Source organism: Fukomys damarensis, unplaced genomic scaffold (assembly GCF_012274545.1).
Source record: "Fukomys damarensis isolate Sample0158 unplaced genomic scaffold, DMR_v1.0_HiC HiC_scaffold_6, whole genome shotgun sequence".
In the NCBI taxonomy this organism is placed as follows: domain Eukaryota; kingdom Metazoa; phylum Chordata; class Mammalia; order Rodentia; family Bathyergidae; genus Fukomys; species Fukomys damarensis.
This window is the reverse complement of record NW_022900918.1, coordinates 14816058-14838502: the sequence shown is the minus strand read 5'-3', so window position 1 is coordinate 14838502 and position 22445 is coordinate 14816058. Positions and strand designations below refer to the sequence as shown.

The 22445-nt window shown below is 37.0% G+C and overlaps 1 protein-coding gene across 1 annotated transcript in view; it reads left to right on the top strand.

Moving 5' to 3' along the window:
* Positions 1-21495, top strand: part of Ednrb (endothelin receptor type B) — a 32286-nt gene extending 10791 nt beyond the window's left edge. Inside the window, exons 3-8 of the mRNA XM_010622372.3 lie at positions 14971-15083; positions 15214-15418; positions 16966-17115; positions 17491-17624; positions 18155-18263; positions 19917-21495. Coding sequence (XP_010620674.1) covers positions 14971-15083; positions 15214-15418; positions 16966-17115; positions 17491-17624; positions 18155-18263; positions 19917-20051 — 846 coding nt within the window. The 3' untranslated portion in view covers positions 20052-21495. The remainder of the gene's footprint in view (positions 1-14970; positions 15084-15213; positions 15419-16965; positions 17116-17490; positions 17625-18154; positions 18264-19916) is intronic.
* The last annotated feature ends 950 nt before the right edge of the window (positions 21496-22445 follow it).

Sequence of the window (22445 nt, the reverse complement as noted above, 5' to 3'; positions counted from 1 at the left end):
ATCAAGCTAAATTGCCCAGGTAGAGCTCAAACTTGAATTCCTCTTGCTCTAGTCTCCAAAAGTGCTGGGATTATGTGCCTGCACTACCACACTCAGCTTAATGAAGTTTTCAAGAACAAACTGTATATATTTTTAAGTTCAGGTAATAGGGCAGTAGCAACCCATTTGTTAGACCTGTTACTGACTTAAAAATAAAATTTATTGTGATACTGGTAGGAAAATCGATTTTGGTAAATTTCAATTTTCCTTAAGAAATATTCTTAAAAATATTTCCTACCTCTGCTTCTCTTAGACATTTTGTTATAAGAACTTTAATCTATTATCATAAACCCATTATTCTATTTCAGTAAGTTACAGGAATCTTCCCCCAGAAGTGGGACACCCTCTGTTTGGTGGATGTGCATAAAACAAGTGTCTAGGGCGTCTGTGTTGCCCACCTCCAGAAGACAGTCTACACGCTAATGACCTATTTCAATGGTCAATGGTAAACTTTTTTTTTTTGTTTTTGTATTGGGGATTGAACTCAGGTCCTTGTGCTTGCAAGGCAGGCACTGGAACTACTGAGCTAAATCCCTGGCTTGACATTATTTTTGATTCACATATTTCTAAGTCCAGTCTTTTAAGTGATTAAGTGCATTTTGTTAGATGCAGAGTAGAACTTATAACTTCCATTTGTCCTTGAGAGCATGGGTACAATGTATGTTAAAAAAGTTATATCCACTTGACCAGCAGCTTACAATACATTTTTCCTATGTATAAATAAGAAAAAGAGAGTTCTGACCCGAAAATCCTTGAATGAGAGTGTCCTATCTTGTTGAAACGCTATTTCACACAGAAAAAGTTATCTGCTACAGGAAACTCAGACAGAAACAGAAAACACCCTTTCCCGAAGTGGTGAAATACAACAACTCCATCATTTCTGTCTTTGGCTCTTACTGGAAAAACATTTCTGTAATGCCAGTCATTTGAAAGAAATGTTCACAATTCACCAGGAGACCGAACAGACTGGGTGTTCTTTGAGCTTTGCTGAACAACTCTCTAAAATGATGTTTCTTATGATGCCCATGTTGCTGCATCTGCCTCCACAAAATTTACAGTCCTTACAGCAACAACAAATCTTCATAGGATCTCATTAGATAGCGAGAAACAGGAGGATCTGTTTTATAGCAGTCATTTCCTTGACAAACTGGAGTAGGAAAAAGAGAGTGTTGGATGAATTTTTGTCTTTCACATGTTTTGGCCTGCCTGAAGGACAGAAGACCCACAGGAATACAGCAAATCCCCTAACCTGTATCCCTGATGTACTGGCTCCAAGTATCAAGAAGATATCTGGTCATCTGGATTGGGAAATATAGAAGATAAATGTAATCATTTCAGTTCTCTTAAGAATATGTTTGTAACATGGCGCTGAAAAGCTCATGACAAAAGTTTTATCATAGAAAAATTTTACCTTATGACCAAATGTATATATGTTTATTATTCTAATTCAACAAGTTTTAATAAGTAATCACAGTCTGCCCAGGCACGGTGGTAGGCATTCTAAATGTTAGAGAATAATCTAAAACAAAACAACTGTTAAAGTTCTTTGACTACTATTAATTTAAGGAATAGGAAAAAAAATGGTATGTATGGTTAGTGAGACAAGTGAACATTACTAGTGAAAGATGATTAACTTTGGCATTTTCTGATTTTATAGGGCTTGATTCCTTTTGGTATTAACACAGTATTACAAAAGTTCCATCAACTCCCCCTCCTTTTAATGTCTCAAAAAGTGATTTAATTTAAAAAATGAAAAATGTAAATCAGTTGGAGAGATCTTGTATTTTTGCAATACTTACAGAATATTTACTTTCCATTCATGAAACCTCTTTTCTTAGAATTTTTAAAAACCTATATAAGAGAAAAATAATTGTACAGTTTCATAAAAACATGTATTTGGGTCCTCTTGCCTTTTCTTCTTTCACCCCAACTAACATTTTGAAATGTGACCATCTTTGAGTAGATCCCTTATAACCACTGTGGTCACATCTTTTTTTTCAGCCTAGTATTTTTATCATCCAAAGGAAGTGTGTTAGGGAAGCACTGTAAGCCTTAGGGGGAAAAAAGGATACAGGAAAATCTTTAAGCTATCACTCTGTCAAATGAGTACCACATTGTCTGTAGGACCCAATTAGATGAGAGAGCATGAGGCGAAAACCACTGCTATTTACAAAAGTGTTTGTTAACGGGCTCATATTTGGTAAATATTAGGTAATACATTCAAATGTAGCTTTAAACAGAACCTCAAAGTTTAATTCATGTGGTATGAAGCTCACAGAGAGGCCTGCCATCATTGTTCTTCTCCGTGCTGTGAAATAATGGAAGCGACCGTACGTACTCCTGCAGCCTCTCAGAACCAGTAGCATCCAGTTGAGAATCCGAAGCATGAAATATGAAAAGCTGATTAAGGTCAATGCTCCCTCTTTTGCAGCCCCTTTCCCTTCAAACTTGCACACTAGAAATTTGTAATCTCTCAGTTATGATTAGGTTTCTCACTATCTCTGTGTTGAACTTGAAGAGCACTGTTACAATTTTCAGTTTATGTTTCCCCATCTTCTGTGATAGCCTGGGTCAGAGGTTAAGCTGCAGGCCTCCCAGTGGTATGAAGAGCAATAATCCAATTTCTGTGCTGAGCCAAAAACAATAGCAACCTCAAAACATATCCTGGATTCAGTGCAGAGACCATTTTCATTGGCTAGCCTGCTTCTCCTTCAATGGCCTGGACACTCATTCATCTTGAGTTTTATGATGGCTGTCTTACATGATACCAATATTAACATATTTGGAAATAACTTTGAGACAAACTAAAAATTTTAAGAATATCTCAACTATTTGGACATTATAAGAGTGAAATAGCTAGGTGTATTAATGAAGGCTTTCCAAGAAAGAGAACCAGTGTAAGGATAGATTAATGAAGAAATAGATATGAGATAGATGGATACATGATAGATAGATAGATAGATAGATAGATAGATAGATACATAGGCAAAATCACAGAGGCTGAAGAGTCCCACTATCTGTCAAATGCAACCAGAAACCCAGGAAATCTAATTCAGTCCATATTCAAGGCCTTGAGAACCAGAAGAGATGTAAAAGCAGAGATGTAAATCATGGTTCAAGGACCACAGAAGATGAGATGAGATAAAACGTCTGTTCAGGCAGTCTGGCAAGAAGCAAAAAGCATGAATTCCTCCTGCCTCTACCCTTGTTCTTTTCATACCCTCAACAGATTGGATGCTGAGGAAAGCAATATAATTTACTGAATCCACAGATTCAAACATTAATCCCACAGAAATCTCCCCATATAATGTTTAATCTGTGTACCCTGAGACCAGTCAAGGAAACACATGAAGTCAACCATCATATTAAGTAATTAGAAGAAAGTTTTACACTGAGTCTAGTTATTGAAGCATAATTTGACACATAGCTATGGTGTAAAAATACTTCATCCTAAGCATTCTTTTTTGGTAAGGCCAGCTGTTGGGAATTATATGGTTATAAAATAAGCATAGATTCTGGGGTCAGACCAGCTGAATTCAAATGTGGATCCATTACTGAAGTGAGCAGAGATAGATGGACTAGTTATCTAATGAGGAGGAATAAATTGCCTTACAATTCAGCAGCTTAAAGCAGTAAATGTATTTATTCTCTCCCACTGTGTCTGTAGGTCAGGAACTTGGGAGTGTCTTAGCTGAATGTTTCTGGCTTCAGGAAGATGCTATTGGCTGGGGCTACAGTCACTGAACGGGTGACTAGGGTGGGAGGTCCTCTCCCACACCATGGACAAATTCTTGCTCACTGTTTTCTCAAGGACTCCATTTTCTCTCTGTCTCTCTGTCTGTCTGTCGGTCTGTCTGTCTGTCTCTCTCTCTCTCTCTCTCTCTCTCCCTGCCTCCCTCCTCCCTCCCTCTCTCTCTCTACCAGGGATCGAACTCAGGACCTTGTACTTGCAAGGCAGCGGTACCACCAAGCTAAATCCATGGCAAGGGCTCCCTTCTTTGCCACTGGCCTCTGCGTAAAGTGCCTGAATATCCTCATTGCATGGCAGCTGGCCTCCCCCAGTGACGGATGGCAGAAGAGCAGGGAGGAAGCCGTGATGCCTTTTATGAACTTGTCACAGATATCCTCTTGTCTACTACATTCTATATGTTAAAATCAAATCATTAAGTTCAACCTATTGTCAAGGAAAGGGACACTAGCTCTGTCTTTTGAAGGGAATAGCATTAAAAACATTTGTGGATATATTTAAAACCAACATACTAGGTTAAACTTCTAAGTGCTTCTGATTTCTTGTTTGTAAACCAGGGATAGCAATAGCACAACTTAATAGGATTGCTTTGAGAATCGATAATATGGTATGTGTAAAGGCTTAGTTGCCATTGTAGGTGGCAAATAAGTACATGTTTGCTTGATTCATTTATGAACAGTAAGAATGATTAGACAGAATATTGTTGTACTAGTGTGGGGTCTACCAGAATCCTCTTAAACAGTTGCAGCAAATTTTTATTTTTTAAATTAATTTTATTGGTACATTTTAGATATACATGAAGATAATATTCATCACAGGGATTGTACATGGTATATCTTGATTTTTTTTCCCATTCACCCCCCCTTTCCTTTATTCACATGTTTCCAAAGGCAATTGGTAATTCTGTTAAAGCACTAAAGTACAAAACTGCTCCACGCCTATGGTGCCAAGTTTCTCCTATCTCAGTAAATGTCTTCACTATTCACATAATAAAGCTCTGCGAGTGTCCTAACCATTCATCTCTTATGTTCAGCTATCAGTAAGTTCTACAAGCTAGCCCTACCTTCAAAGTTTATGTGATTCATCGCCTATTCTCCCTACCCCAGCATGTGGGTGAACACCAAGGCCCGATTTGTATGCCCAGTACACAGCAAACACCAAACACCGACCACTAATACTTAAGAGTACAGGAAGTTTAATTAAGTAGGTACCAAAAGCGAAGGCAGGGGGAAAAGGCCACAAATCTGCCTTCCCCCACCAAGCACACTGGTGGGTTATATAAGGAAAAAGAGTGAAGAAGGAGTAGCCAGGAGAAAGACTGGTAGTTTCATAAATTTCAATACAATCAAAGTTTTCAGACTTCTTGATACTAGGATACATTTCGCGGGCAGTTGAGCAATAGCAATTGCTCAAATTATGCTTGCAAATCACTCTGTAAAGTGTCGGTTCATTCTTCTGCAATAAAGATAACAAGGTTATCAATGACAACTTACAGGAATGATACTTAGAGGAGTGAAAACAGTTTGTAGCTATTGCTTCAACACTAGTCAATGTCACTCATGGAGAGAAAGAAGGTGCTCCAGTTTTTGTTTTTGTTTTTAACTTTAGAGAGGGAGAATAGTTCAAACCAATTACAAGAGAAGAAAAATGTCAGTTTTGTTATGAGACCTTAGTTACAAATCCCCACTATCTTGTAATGCCTCCGCTTTGTAGGAATAGAAATGATGACCCATCTACTACTCTTGCTTAGAAAGAGTCGGGTACAAGGGGTACAGGAATGAACTCGTCTCACCTGAAATTTGGAATATTTATGAATTCCTGGGGTAAATTCAAGGCTGTATAAAATCACAGCTTGAGCTCCTTTAGCATCTGTTTTATTGCAACATTTTGAATCACATTAATTATAAATGATAAATATGATTAGTAAAATAGACATTCCTAGTTTGAGTATCTTAAAAAATATGAAGTAATATCTTGGGCAGGGGGCAGAAAAATAGTCCTGGGGACTAGTCGTTTATTCTTGGTGCTCCTGAGGGAGTTATGGAAGTCAGGAGCCCCATTTCCAAATCTTATCGTGAGCCCGACGTCAGCTGTCATGTTAATACAAAGACAACAGCAAGTTTTCTTACTAGCACAATCCCTTCCTTGCTCTGTTGAATACTGCTTTGGCCAAGGATTCTATTTCTATTTGCTGATGAGAGATAACCCAGGCATTTCTTTAGCTGCAATTTCCGGGATAATAGACAAGATACTAGTCATGTATTCCCGGACTCCTAACCCTTACTAGGGCAAGAAGACTCTGCTGAATATGTACCAAAGTCCATCTTCCTGATAGCCAGTAAATAATTATAACTCTCTTAGTTCTTGAAACAGTTTTAGAGAGCTACTCCAGTGCTTAGTTTCTCAGTGAATGGAAAGAATCATGACCAGATATCTAAGGCCAGATATCTAAGTAGACAGGTTCATCCTAATCCCCAGCTATTCAGACATGGCTTTCCCTCAGGTCTCCTTCAAAGCCCCCACAAACAGACCACATAGGAGCACAATTTTTAAATTGAGGTTTTAATCTCAGGGCAAGGCTTCTTGATTACATCAAACCAGGTGGCTGTGACAATTAGGATTTGAATTTTTGGTTGGTGTTTCATTTGTCAGATTTGATAGAAGCCAAGATAAGAGCCCACAGTTAGTGAACAGGAGGTCTGTGGACTATGAGAATCCAAAATAATCAATTTTTTATACACTGAAGAGGAATAGTGTGCCTATTTCCTTGATAACTACATCAGTATAGTCCCAGAAGGCTTACAAGAGTCAAGAAAGCAATAATATAAACAGGAATCATGTCGACTAGTTCCTAGGGTAAAGACAAATACATAGCTAAGGACACACAATTATGTCAGTAATAATGCAAGTGAAATCACATATAGTCTTAGACAATGATCTTTGGAAGCAGTCTTTTTCAGGAGAAATTCATAGCCTAAGATCAGATTCTTCAGCCTCCATTCTTTGGTGGCTTTAGAGTTAGGATATAATGGGATGAGCTTGATGTGGGCATGATGTATACAAGGTTGAATTCCATAAGCTTAACAGACAAGTGGGTGATAGCGAAATGTCATAGGGTCTTCTCCACTGACAGAAAATTGGTTCTCAGGACTTCGCTCTTTCTGGGATTTAAAATGGATTGATTTGCAGCCTTAAAATGGTAGATTGAGACAAACATTCGTGGAAGAAAATTCATGAACAGAAGTTAGGATTCCATTTGAAGTTTTTACAATAACCTGTGATGGTGATTTTTCTTCTTAGAGTCAGGTCTCCCTCTGGTGGGAGCACCTGGAATGGACTCTCATACATTAATTTATACGGGCTCCCTTGGAGTCTGCCTAGATCCTCTATCCTTACTGGAAGCAAAGCAACAGACAGTACTTTGTCCTTTGTCAAGCTGGCCTCATGGGCAGATATTTTGATGGTTCTTTTTAAAGTGTTATTCATCTTCCCTGTCTTTCTTGTACATTGCAGTCTTCATGAAGCATGCAACATAAGATTCTGGATACTTGTTGAGTTATTTTAGCCACAACACACTTCCAAAGCTCGGTATGGTGGCACAAGCCTGTTACCCCGCACTTCAGCACTTAATGTTTATTTCAGTAAAGCTTTAATTATCTCAGAAGCCCTTCCTATACCAGAGGGGTGGACTTCAACTCACCAATATAAGTATCTACCTGAACCCCCATGTATTGGCATCATGATAAAGTCTATTTGCCAGTCTTACAAGGGCTTCATCCTCAGTCTCATGACTCGTTTTCCCAGTTAGAGAGTTTAGTCTTTGGGGTTTCCTTGGCAAAGATTACATGTTATTTGGCCTACTTATGTAGTTTGTAGCCTATCCGATACCTCTGAACCCACTAACAGGTGGTATCCTACCATGACAGGCACTCAGGTGGATTTAAGAGATTCATTAGAAAAGTTTAGATTCTGGCATGAGGCCAATGCTGTTAGCATAGAATTTCCAAATGGGAGGCTCTGTGGAGGAAGACTCAAACCACTACTCTTGCTTTTTTTTGCTTTGTGGGATTTATTCATGAGCCTCACAGTTCATGTGGCCTTTAGCAGCCTGGTCAGCCAACTGGTTTCCTTTTTCCAATATCAGTTTTTTCTTTTGTGTCCTAGCAACAAATTATAGTTACTTACTTTGGCTTATTAATAGCTTGCAATAGACTCAAAATTTCAGAAGCATATTTGATGTTCCTTGAAGTTAGTAAAACTCTTTCTTTCCAGACAGGCCCATAAGTATGAACCACTGAGAATACATATCTGGAGTCAATGTAAATATTGAACACTACAATTTTATCCAATTGTAGTGCTCTCATGAAGCTATGGCTTTAAGACTGAGGCAGGCAGTAGGCTTTGCTTCAACAGTTTCTTACAAGGTGACAGGGACATATCTGACCCAGAGTTGTTCATGAACCATGAAACTATTACCACATCTTCCACGAATATATCTGATTTTCCCAGTGGTTGATCAATTGCGAACAGAACATTTGTTTAATTATCTGGAAACAGTCATTTTAAGGGTGCTCATTGAAGTCAAGTGGCATCAAAGTGACAAGATTCAGAGTGGAAACTGCCTGTAATTTTATATTAGGGTTATCTAATAGAATTGATATCTTTCCAGTCATCCTCAAGTCAGCTAATAGACTCCTTGTGCAGTCATGAAAGGACATAATGAAGGGTTGGCATTGCTTCAGAGTGAATGTTTAGCTTCCTGGTGAACATCACAGTTTGCTGCCATTGCCTAGAAGCAAGGAGACCAACCCTTTGCTGTTTGATCCAATTGCTTTGAAAGGTAAAGCCAGGTGATGAAAATGACCAACAGTCTGAGTTAATATGCTGAAAGTCAGTTCCTGCCTTTTATACAGAAAGTCAAAAGACTTTCCTAAATTGAAAATACCCAAATTTGAAGTGGTAATCAGGTTTTCCTTTATTCATTAGCCCACTTTTTTCTTGAGTACATTGCAAGAGTTCTAGGTCTCCTCCCTTTAGAGCTTCATAAAGGAATTTAGCTTAAACTTAAGAATTTAGATGCAAAAATCTCTCCATCCCCAGAAAGCCATGCAATTGTCAGCAGTTAGTAGGTGTGGCACATAGTCAATAGTTTCTCCCCAGTTAGGAAGCAGATTTCCCCTACTTTTGGAGAGTTCAGGTCTTGACTATTCAACAGTCTTTCAAAAGTTTTGTGCTTTTCCTTAGAGACTATATATTCCCTACCAGCCAAGAAATTTAAGTTTTCAGTTGCAGCTTCTTTGTTCTTACTTGGAACAAAGATGGCGTCTATATATTATAGGAGGAGTCTTTCTTCCAGCTGAAGATACCTTAGATGTTTGACTAGCATTTGTCCAACAACTGTAGACAAGTTTTCAAATCCTTATAGAAGCACAGTCCTGTAAAATTGTTGTTTAGCCTGGGCTTTAGGTCCTGCCATTCTTCTGGTAGACATAGAAAAAGTCATCCTTTCGGGCTAGTACACTGAACCAACATAGGTCTTCTGACAGGGCAGTCAGAAGAGTACTATAGTTGGGGAAAACTGGGTGTGCGTTTTGTACTACTTTGACTGAAGGCTCTGGAGTTTAGCAAAAACCAATATTCTTTGGAATTAGGCTTTTTCACCAAGAAGATAACCATATTGTATGGACAAGAGCATGGTCTTATTAGAAGACCATCCAAAGTGGTTGTGTTCCTTTTTGTCTTTCCTCCTTTAAGAGATGTTGTTTGAGGTCACATATAATATTTCATGGCCTTCCTTTAGGAGCACCCAGACAGGCATGGTGGTTTGGGCATACTCTCACTTTTTCAGTTCAAGCTGCCCTCGGGCTCCTCCAAGGGCTCTATGGATTATTCTAGCAAGAGCATCCATTGGTGCAGGCACGCTCTGGTGAAACTCCTATTTCTAAAAAGAGTGTGGTGAGTAAGTTACCTGAGCATTTAGTTTGCAAATAAGTCATAGACAGTAGAAGGACTGTGCAATCAGGCATATATAAAAAGCTATGGTTTAGATTCACTTCACCAACTGGGATTTCAAAGGCTACACCAAAGGTTAGGCTGAAGCTTCACCTGATACCCTGTTATAGTTATATGTTTTGTTTTTTTTTAATGAGGAGATAGGAATAGGTTAATGACAGAATAAGTGGCTCTCATATCTACAAGAAAGTCATTGATTTGTACCTGAGGGTCCTATAATGATACAGTGAGAGGCTGTGTTAATTCAAAGAGAGCCCCTTGGCTTCTTCATTCTTCACAGAAATTTACCTTTTCAATTCATCATTTAAGTGGCAGAATTGTTTATTCTTCCAAATCTTTTAGCTTCTTCAGTTTTGGGTAATCCCATCCAATATCATTCTTCCTTGCTATATTGATGTTTTTCCTGAAAGGGGATGATTTTTTTGGTTACCCTCTTTGCGCTCTTCATATAATGCTTTCCTTTTTTACCTTTGGGATTCTGAGTGAGAGCTTCTGAGAGCAAGGAATTCTGTTGCTTCATTTTCTTTTGTCCCTTCCAATTCTGTGCTAAATCTCTCTTATTACAAATTTTAAAACCCTTTTCTAGTAGTTGTAAAATAGACACTACTAAAGCATTATTCACATTTTAAGTCTCTTTTTCGTGTTAGGAGTATTTGGCCAATAAAAAAGCATATGTATCAATACGTTGTTTTAGTTTTTCTAGAACCTTGGGATTAATATTAATATGCCTAAAACCTACAGTCCAAAATGTCTCAGATATTCTCTAGAGGTTTTCATTTAACCTCCTGTACATTGTAAATCTCTTCAATTTAGGGATCCCTTTAAGGTGTCCTGCCAATAAGCATCTCCTACAATTTTTGATACAGGGTAATCTACCATCATTTACATCTGAGATAGGTCCCATTATGGGGACTGGTATGCTGACCTCTGATCCAGCAGGATTCATTGGATGTGCTAGGTGGAATCTTTGGACTTCTCTTGTTTTCTCAAAAATTATTAAAGATTCTCCAGCCATCAGCATAATATTCTTGGGAGCCCAAGTGTAAAGCCAAAGGAGTGGCAGGAAGAAAAACTGGAGGCAAATAAATTCTCCATTTGGGAAGAATTTTCTTGATAAGAAAGAGTATTGTGTTTTCAATTAAATTAGCCAGAAGTAGAGAAATGAGAATGTATACAAATTACTCCAGCTGGTTGTCATTCACCTTCACTCCTCCAACGGAAACATGACAAAACAGATGTTACCTTACCTAGGCAATAGTGGCATTCTTGCCAAACTGGGTACCCTGATAGGTAGGGGAGGGGAGGCTACTTTAGATATTTCTTTTTTATGAATGATTTTCCATCCCTGTTCTGAATGATTGTTTTTCTCCCATTAAGGAGTAGAGTGGCTGCCACTCAATGGTTGAGGAGCTTGTGGTGGCAGATCCATTTGTGAATTTAGAGGATTTAACATTATTTCTATATCTTTCTCCCATTCTATATCAGGGAGGATAGGCTTAGGTTTTTTCTGCCTGCTGGACCATGATAATGCATATGTGCCAAGCATGTTCATTTTGATAAAGTAACATACAGTCTTTTCATTTGCCTTCTCACTTACTGAAATAATTCTAATTGCTAAATGATATGATAACTTAGGCCATTTTTCTCCCAAGTCTAAAACACACTGAGGCCAAACAACATTACAAAAGAAGATATAGACATACAAAACACAGCACACTAAACTAACCAATTTCACAGGAAGAACAGCAAAAGGATAAGGTTAAACAAATCCATACACTTCCCCTCAACAATGGTCACTCTGTCAAATTGTCCCAACAGATCCCTGTAATCACAAGAGACTGAATACAAATAGAAAGGGAACTCTGCGATTGAATGTCATGAGTCAATTCACCCACCTGGTTCAAACTGAAACATAGGGCCAGATGTATTACTCAGTGATAGAGTACTTGCCTAGCATGCACAAGGTTCTGGGTGAAATCCCAGCACCACAAAAAGAGGTGGGAGGGGCATATGGAAAGAGGAAGGGAGGGAAGAAGGAAGGAAGGAAAAAAGGAAGGAAAAAAAAGGAAGGAAGGAGGAAGAGGGAAGGCAGGGGCGAGGGAGGGAAAGGTGAACAAAATTTTAGAAACTGCTCTTCTCCTAGTGGTTTTGCAGCAAGGGTGGCCAACACCATCTATGAAGACAATCCAGAGACATCCTCAGAACAAACAGTGCCCTAAAAGCATAACCCTATATCGAGGTATCTCCCACAAATTCTTTGCTGACTTACCAAACCTTGTTACAGAGCCCTCAAATAAAAATCATGTGGCCAATGTGCAGCATTGGTGTTGACCAAACATCAAATATCAGTGCTCGGATTAGAGAAAGTTTAATTAAGAAGGTATCGTTTAAGAAGGAAGAACAAGACCTCAAAGACAGCTTTCCCTTGCAAGAAAAATTGTAAATTATACATGGGAAAGGGGTACAGAAAGAGAGTCCAGTGGCTAAACAGATCATTTCACAAGTTTTGATAAAATCAAGTTTTTCAGACTTATTGACACTAGCAGACCATTGAGCAATGTATAATTCTGCAAATCAAGCTTGCAGACCACGTTGTGACACCTTTAGCTAATTGTTCCACAATGATTATATTGAAGTTAACAACGATATTTACAGGAACAGCAACAGGGAGAACATGTTCAAAGTCTGCTTAGCTTGACCAGAGGAAAGAATACGCTCTGTTTTTAAAATTAACTAGGGAGGGAGGACAATCCAAGCCTCTTAGAAGATAAAACATTTTTATTAATTTCATTTCAGGGGGTGTTTAGAAGTGCATCATGTAGTTCTCAGCAATGCCTTTTTTCTTGATCACATACACTATTCTATACTGTGCAGCCTGACTGGTAAAAGGTATTATTCCAGTTCCCTACTTAGAACCTTGCAATGGGTTCCCTTAAAAAAAGCATTCAACCTCCTCCTCTATACAGCATCATCTCCTATATACTTGGTTGTGATCGCTCTGTCCCACCCTTGATGGCTTTCTGGTTATCTATGCCTCCACTCTAACAAGCTAGGTTGTTTTTGTTTTGTTTTGGTTTGGTTTGGTTTGGTTTTAACTTCAGGGCCTTTGACCTTGCTCTTTCTCTACCTAACATGTTCTTTGTATGCTTATTCTCTTATTTCAGTCACATTGCTACTTAAATATCATGTTGTCAGAGAGAACTTGGAATAAGTTCCATAAATGTAGGTGGCTTGCACTGTTCATTGAAATGTACCCTGGAATCCATATGGTCTTTGAAATGTGGTAAATACTTAATAAGTATTTGTTAAGTGAATTATCAAGCAGAGTTATGAGTGAACTTATTAATTCAGAAGTCCATTTTGTTAGTATAACATTATGATGATTTTTTAAAATATTCATTAATGGGTAGTTTTTTTTAAGTGGTGAGATTTTGTATCAAAATTACAACTTTTTGATTCTTTCAAAAAATCAAGGTATTTTTATATTTGAGATGCATTAGAAAAATTACATGATGTTATTAGCACCTGTTCTTATCATACAGAGATTTCCATTGACCCCATCCTTCTCTATTATCTTCCTGACACCAATAACTTGCTTACAACCATTACTATTCTGTGTCAACCTGCCTGGTCCTGTAGGCTTCAAGGGCCCTACGTGAAACACATATGTGAAAGTCAGCCTACATTTGTCCTACATTTCTGTGTAAATTTTCATGTCTGATATAAAAATGAAATTCATCCTATGTTTGTTTTCAAGTCATATCCACAATGAGACACACATTTTAGCCCTTGATTCCATTCTACTTATAGAACAATCAGCACAGCCTGACAAACTAAATTGAGTCCATATTACTAAAGGACAGAAATACCCAATTGTGCTTCAAAATAGTTTTTACTTTTGGAAGGTTATTTTTTAAACATGTTTTTTTTAAAAAAACATAGATCTGAAATAGTTGTCTTCATTTTCAAAACCTCATAAACATTTGGTCCAGATGTTTACCTAAAGTGATTCATTTACCAGTGTGGGGCACACCCATTGGTTCTAAGAGTGAAAACAACCACATTTAATAATGGATAGTTGCATAGTCTGCATCAGATAAAGAGAAATACTTATATATAACAGCAAGAACTTTTTTTTTTGTTCATTGTATTGCTTGTGTCTATATTTTAGAGGCATGAATATTTATTAAGCATCTGCTACATGTCAGGCACTATTCTAAGTACTTAAAAACTCATATTTCGTCTTATACTATAGGGATCAAGTATTAAAACCTAAACAACCAAATAAGTAAAAGTTATAACATAATCAGTAAGAGTTGGTAAGTGCTATGGATGAAAATGAAAGTGGCTAAGGGAGATGGGAAGGCCTGACTGGTTGTGGTATCTAATAATATGATCCAAATAGATCACATTGAAAAGAGAAGATTCAACCAGGACCTAAAAAAGGTGAGAGTCAGCCAAGTAACTCTGTAGTGAAACAGCCTTCCAGAATAAGAGCTAGAGCAAATTTTTAAAGCAGGGATGTGCCTAGTATAGTCAAGGAGCAGTGTGGCAGATTTACTGTTCAGTTAAGTAAATTGCCTGCAGTTAACAACAAGTGTATGAATGCATATACTCTTCATAGAGTACTGCTTCATGGGGAGGGTGCCCTTAGTCTCCTTAGCTAAGTATATCTATCATCTGGTTTTCAGTAACCTATATTTTGATTTGGCCATGATCTGAGATTTGGGAATCTATGACATTTGCATCAATTTTCAGATAGGACCTTAAGCAACTGGCCACAGTTAGTCCCACACAAGAGATCCTGACTCAGTTAGTGTATATGAACAATTAATTCTTATAAATTGACTTTTTATTCCTCTTCATGCACTCTCCTGTTACATACTTTGATCACTAGCACTTTTCAAAGGGGTAGAAGTCCATGAGAAAAAGAATAAGAACCCGGAACTTGTTATCCTACTCCTCTTGCTAATGACTCTGCTCAAATCCACTCTTTTCAATGTGACCTATTTGGATCATATTATTAAATACTATAACCAGTCAGGCCCTCCCATCTCCCTTGCCCTACTCTACTTTCCTTTTTATCCATAGCAGTTACCAACTCTTACTGCATATGTCAGTGGGCTTCTTTTGAATGCCTCCCTCACAGAGCTCTCTGTCCCCTCCTGCAGCTTCTGGCAGAAGACTGGCCATTTGGAGTTGAGATGTGTAAGCTGATGCCCTTCATACAGAAGGCCTCCGTGGGAATCACGGTGCTGAGTCTGTGTGCGCTGAGTATCGACAGGTAAGAATTTGTTTTTAAGCCATTTAGATCTTAAACACTATACTACTGTTTACTGTGTTCTATAGAAATTAAACTATGTAGTTCAATACAGCCAAGTTTCAGCATCTTGAACATCTATTTTCATCTTCAGATATCGAGCTGTTGCTTCTTGGAGTCGAATTAAAGGAATTGGAGTTCCAAAATGGACAGCAGTAGAAATTGTTTTAATTTGGGTGATCTCTGTGGTTCTGGCTGTCCCTGAAGCCATAGGTTTTGATATGATTACTATGAACTACAAAGGAAGTCATCTACGAATCTGCATGCTTCACCCCGTTCAGAAAACAGCCTTTATGCAGGTAAATTTTACTTTTATTTTCTCCTCTCTGCCCTTACCTCAAAAATCTTTAGCTACTTTTCCCTGATCCCTATCCTTAGAAAGTTATTGATCTGTATCCCTAGCATAAATTAAGAATGTGGCTCCCAGGACTGTAGTGCTATCCTTGACTAAAGACCCAAGCGGCAAGAATCAGGTCACTACTTCTTCAAGAACCGTTTGGATCTCAAGAACGCAAATAAACCAAGCTCACATGAGAATTAATGTGGATTTATGCTTTTTACCCAAAGCCTTAAGAAATAGCCACTCCCATATACTCTGCACTAGACCACACAGCAGTCATCAGGCAAGAGATGGTTCTGAAGTTGTTCGTATAGAAGCCACTGTTAGATTTCCCTCACCTTAAGATGGCCCTAACTAGTGCTGACACAAACCCCTCCTAGTGATGTCAGAGGCTCCCCCAATCCTTAGCCATTACATTACTCAATCCCACTCAGCTCCTGTAAGCCCCACCCGAGTCCTATAAGAAGCACTCCCTTGTCTAGGCCATATTTCTTTCTCCCCTTTCTTCAGAGGCAGTCCAGCAGATCCACTCATAAAAAAGGCTGATTATAGTCCTGGTCTGGTCCTGGTTTACTGCTCTTTTTACCTAACGGCCACTGATATGGGTCAATTCTGAGTGGCAAGCTTACCCCTCTATCTTTGATCTAAAGGAAAGGCTGTCTTTGGAAAGAACTTTTCATCTTGGTCATTTATTAACGAATGTTTAATCCGAAAAAGGAACTATGACATTAGTCTGCACCAGTCAGAACCTAAATGTAAAAGGCTCTTTTTGGCAGAATAGATTAAGAGAAGTTAATACAAGGTAGGCTGATCTTTCACCGAGGATTATTTTCTCTTTTATATATAAGAAGACTATATAAAGCTTCATGAACTGTGTAGGTAAAAGAATAAAGAAAGGCAATATGAAATTAAGAATGTTATTATTAGTAAAAACAGGGGGAAGTACTCCATAATTTATATAAATTATTCTCCAATACAGACACAGTAGCATATACTGATCAGAAACAGAATAAAAGACATAAGTAATAAGCACTTTGATTTTTTAATTGACACCTTATATTTATATGTTTCTGACCAAGATAGTTGATATAGACTTTTTCATATATGCTTTTCCTGCTAAACAAAGTTACTGAAAAATGAAAGCCTCATCTAAACACTAGGATATCTTTATATATTCAGATATGGTATTTCCCAGAAAGAAGATAGCGAAGGATAATTTATGTGGAGACAAAGTATTAAATCACCAATACTTACAGTTTTGCCCGGTGAATAATTATACTACCCCAACACAAAGAACTGGAAATGCTTTTTAGAAAAGTTTGTTATATTTAATTATTTGTTTAGTAGATGTGGACTGAAAGTTTCTGCATAGTATTTCTAAAACAGGTTCTCCCTTAGAAGATAACTGTTCCTTGGTGAATATTTTTTTAAATTGCACATTTTGTACACAAATTTTTTTTTTTTACACAGGAATATCGACTCTTAACAATTATTTCTCCTTCATAGTTTTACAAGACAGCTAAAGACTGGTGGCTCTTCAGCTTCTATTTCTGCTTGCCCTTGGCCATCACTGCATTGTTTTATACTCTGATGACCTGTGAGATGCTGAGGAAGAAGAGTGGTATGCAGATAGCTTTAAATGACCACTTAAAGCAGGTAAGCAGATCCAAGGAATGGATGGTTCATGGTTACAATTACGATTATGAAGATGAAAATTATGATGATTGAAAATAACTAAAACTATACACTAGGGAATATTTATTTCCTTTTGGTATTTTTTAATCTTAAAAAATAATTTTATATTATCTACTTAGAAGTAGTCTACAACATCGAAAAGGACCTAGAGAGAAAAATAACTTTTAACAGATAAATCCATAGTCATTTTAGTTCTAATTTATATTAAGTATTTAGTTGAAGACTCTTTGTCCTTTTTTTTTTTGCCACTGATTTTTGTAAATAATATTAAACTTTCTGTTTGTTTCTTAATATGCAGAAGTTGCTTTCAAGGGTCTGCCTATGTTTTCATTTCAGAGGCGAGAAGTGGCCAAAACAGTATTTTGCCTGGTCCTTGTTTTTGCGCTCTGTTGGCTTCCCCTTCACCTCAGCAGGATTTTGAAGCTCACTCTTTATGATCAGAATGATCCCAATAGATGTGACCTTTTGAGGTAAGAAAAGTAGAATAGAAATCAATCCTTTGGTAAATAAATATCACTCAGAAGTGTTTCCATTGGTCCCTGTCATAGGCAAAGACAGTGTCACTTTTCTAACCCTTAAGGACCAACTAAGAACTCCAATTTTACCTTCACTTCTATTTTAGAGAAAGGAATAAAGGAGACCTATGAGAACCCTGGGAAGACAGAGGCAGTGATGTCAAAACAATGAGCAAATGGCAAGACTGAAAATAGCACATCTGATTCTCCTTTATACTTATAAATGCTTTTTTTTTTTTCTTTTCAGTCAGCCTCAGGACTTCTAAAGGGATTTTAATTTAAAAGACAGAGTTGGGCAGGGGAGGGGAAACAGGGAAGATGACAGAGAATGAGAGACAGAGATCACCACTAACAAACTAGTGATAATTTCAGAACATGGGGCATTGATTTTTTTTTTCTTCACAAAAACATTAAACTCTCATGAATACATGCTAAGAGCAGTAAGTTTTTCATAAACATATTTTGGACTTTTTATTTGATTGCAGCTTTTTGTTGGTAATGGACTATATCGGTATCAACATGGCCTCCTTGAATTCCTGCATTAATCCAATTGCTCTGTATTTGGTGAGCAAAAGATTCAAAAACTGCTTTAAGGTAAGAGAATATTCTAATGTAAAAAAACTTTTTGTAGCTACATGGGTGTGGTGACAATCCCAACACTCTGAGAAGCTAAGACAGGAGGATGGCAAGTTGGAGCCCAGCCTGGGTAATTTAGCAATTTAGGGAGACCCTGTTTCAAATTACAAAAGAAAAACAAGCCCAGGTGTATATGCCAGTGGGAAGGTTCTGAATTCAATCTGTAGTAAAGAGAGGAAAAAAATTCTGTTATTTGACATCAAATAAAACCCTTCAAAACCATTAATATTTCTAACTGAAGATCTAGTAAATTGCTTTTCAGATTTCCCTTACTTTATATTATGGCTGATTTTTAAAGTATGACTAGCTTATAAATCATGGTAGCTGAATTTTGCCCATACATCTTAGCCAGCCATGCCCCCACAACTGCTTCAACCAATCAGTTATACACAGGGAATTGCTCAGCAAATTAATAAAAATTACAATAAAAATTGATGGCTGACGGAAGACATGTAGTAAAATAAAATTATATATGATTATTTAAATGCACTGTTTCTCTATTTGGGGAGATTTTACTATGTGACCATAACTTATAGTAAGTCAGACCCTTTCTCACATGGCTTATGAAAATAGCAAATCAAATAATGAAATTTGAATCAAGATCTACCTCTTCTTTTCAACCTTTAGTATGTAGCAGAAATGTGCTGTTCCATACAGAATATGTTCAATCAGTCTTCATTTAGCTGCTCTCATTCAAACATCCATCCACCCATCCACCCATTAGCTCCTTCAACAATCCAACATGAAATAAAGTACATCTTCCCTGTATATGAGGAAAATCCATTATTCCTGGCATCTCATTATTGGAAAGCCAAAAGCTTGGCCTCCTTGTGAACATTAAGACAGTCTACAAAATTTATTGACCACTCATTGCCCAGATTTTAGGTCTAGAAGAGAACTTGTATCAAGATCAACTTTCTCACTTTATAGAAAAGAAATTCATAAATCTCCTATTTTCTGGTACATGTAGTTTCTCAGGAAACAAAATGAATGAAGTTTTGGATTTTTAAAAAATCCCAAGGGAGAAAACCAAGCGAATACAATTGGGACACTTACAAACTTTATAACCTTATTGTGTAACAATATTGAAAAGGCATGTAAGAAAAATGTGTGGCTGAAGAAAACAGCCAAATAATAGTGAACTCATTGACATGGAGCGATGTTTATGGCACCATCAAGTGAGAGAAAACAGGTTGTGAGTATGTAGAGTACATCCTCATTGAAGCAAACTAGCCAAACACTCGTAAACACATGCACATATACAGTCATGTATGTGGTAATATTTCTATTTGCCAGGCAAGATGTCTTTAAAATCTATATTTGCCCACTATTAAGAGTGTTCATCAAGCAATCAAGAGTAAATATCAAGAATCAAGAGAGTATTCTCTTGGTAAGAAATATTAATTACATATTTTTCATTCTCTGTATTTTTAGTGAATAAATTATCATATACAACTACTGTAATCAAATCTTTTTATGAGGAAGGATAAGAGTATGGAGAAAGAAAAGAACCAAGAGCTCCTAATTTTGCAGAGATAGCCCCAGAGAGCAGGAAGAGTGGTGACAATGTGGCTAATGTAGACTTGTAACGAGTTGCTTTGTTCTGTACAGTCATGCCTATGTTGCTGGTGCCAGTCATTTGAAGAAAAACAGTCCTTGGAGGAAAAGCAGTCGTGCTTAAAGTTCAAAGCTAATGATCATGGATATGACAACTTCCGTTCCAGTAATAAATACAGCTCATCTTGAAAGAAGGAATATTCACTTAATTCCATTTTCTTTATTGGACAGAAGTTATTACAACAAAATGATACATTTGCCAAAACAAAACAAAAAGCTATGTTTGCACAAAACCACATGAAAGTGTAAGAGGAATCATTTTAACATTCGTAATTCCACCTGACATTTTATGGTTTGTTTACAGCATGAGAAATGAGAATTAAGAAAGCCTCATTGTGAAAGCACTTAACTTTTTACAGTTAGCACTTCAACATAGCTGTCAATAGCTTCCAGTTTATTCACACATTACTTACATTGAAAATGAGCTCACTCAAAATTCCTGTTGAAGAGGTTCATTCTTAAATCATGTGAATCTGTATAAAGAAAACTTGAAATTTAAAAAATCCTAAGAAACAGTTTTTTTACAAACTGAGCTATGTCAACGGTCAGAGTGTAATTGGGTGCAAAGTGTAAAAGCAGATCAGCCAGTTTATTTTTGCACATTAGAAACATTGAAATGATTGGGAAAAATATACCAGAAAAGGAAATCAAGGCTGTTTATGAAAATCATAACACTCTGCATTCAGATAAGATCAAAGAAACAGAAGGTTTGAGTTGTTATCACAAAAGACTTCTTGGAACTGTCCCATTCACATACTTTGCAAAGAAAGTATCTACACTGTCTACAGATTTGGGGAACTTTTAAAATATTCTTCTTCTTTTACTTTTGTAGTTTAAACCTTATTTGTTTAGTTCTGTTACCTGTAAATAGTTAGCTACATACACTACATGTAGATGATTAAACAGAGGGCAGGCCCCCATGTTCATAGCTTAACAACCAAGAGATCCCATAAAGGACAAAATGTGAATTGCCTGGTGCAGTCTTCACATGGCAAAAGAGCAAGGAGCATCCTCTCTCGCCCATGATCTCTAGCATTAGTATAATATAGTTAAAGTATTATTTTTCAAGTTATCCAAATTAGGCAATTTAACAGCAATCTGGGAGGCTTATTACTAATTTTTATATTATTTTTTTTAAATAGCCAACAGAAAGGTATACATCTGGGCATGTGTTTTTCTAGCAATTAGAGGTAAAATTGTTTCTTAGGACTATGAAAATCTCTTTACTTTGTACATGCTTGCCTTACTTTTTAATCTCCTCAGCAAAGTACTTTAGGTTGACTTGGGGTGAAATGCGTGTGAAAGTATGTACAAGAGAAACCAGAAGAGAGAGGAAATGAGGTGGGGTAGGAGGAAACCCATGGGGACAGATTCCCATTCTTAGCGCAGAGTTCGTCATTGCCCCGTCACAGCAATGCAAAAGGTCCTGATTCTATTCCAGCAAAATACAGGGCAGTGTTCTCAGACTGACGTTAGGAACAAATTAGGCCCAAGAGCTTTAACTTTGGCTTAAAATATAACAGAATTTCCTTTTTTTTTTTTTCTTTTAGTAAGCCAGGCCACATGTTGGAAATAAGCAGAAATGTTGCTTTCTGCCAGAATCTAATGTGATGCTACAGTAAACCAAAACCCAACCATGTGGCCAAAAAGAAAAACAATTAATTCACATGTCACATGTATTCTATTTACAAATCACCCACAGTCTTATTTATTAATTTCTTCCCAATCTCTTTTTCAAATGCCTATCATCGTAGAAGTCATTTCAGACTTTTAATTTTAAATTAACTTTGGATCACTAATGTTTTCACAGTTTGTTAATATATCTTTGTTCCTATTTAAGTTTTACATTATTATCATGTACTGAGTTTTTGCATTCTAAGTCCTCTTCATTTACATCCTAATCTCTTCCCTTCTCCATGGCAGTATTATGGTCTGTAATATCTTGCCAAATTTTAAAATTGCATACAAAAATTATTCATGCACTATTTGTATTGAAGATGTATTTAGTAGCTTTTTTTTAAAAGCTGCATCAAAAATGTGAAAAAGCCGATTCAAAATGTTAACAATGCCAATAGAGTGATTAGAAACAAATATGATGTTTTTACATAAGTAAAACCAAATTTTAAAAGTTACCATTCAACTTTTAAACATGTTTCCTAATATAAAGAATTGTTTCATATAGCAATAAAACAGTATTAACATGGATATTGTGGCTCACAAGATTTATGTGATGTTGATCTGTTTTCTCCTTTGTCACCCACCCCTTACGTGGGTTAAAGTTCAAACACCTTTTAGTATTTAATAGCTTACAGATGTCCAAAGCAATACAATTTGTAACAAAGCATGGGGTATGTTGTAGCTAACCTTATAAAATTGTAATATAACTTTGCAAAAATAATTATGTATTTTGTTTTCCTGTGGTCACTTAAAGTGGCAACTACTGTAGTTGCTGTTTCCTTATTAGATGAACAAAAATAAATAATTTTTTATAACCCAATTTATCTTTCCCTATGAAGGCACTAA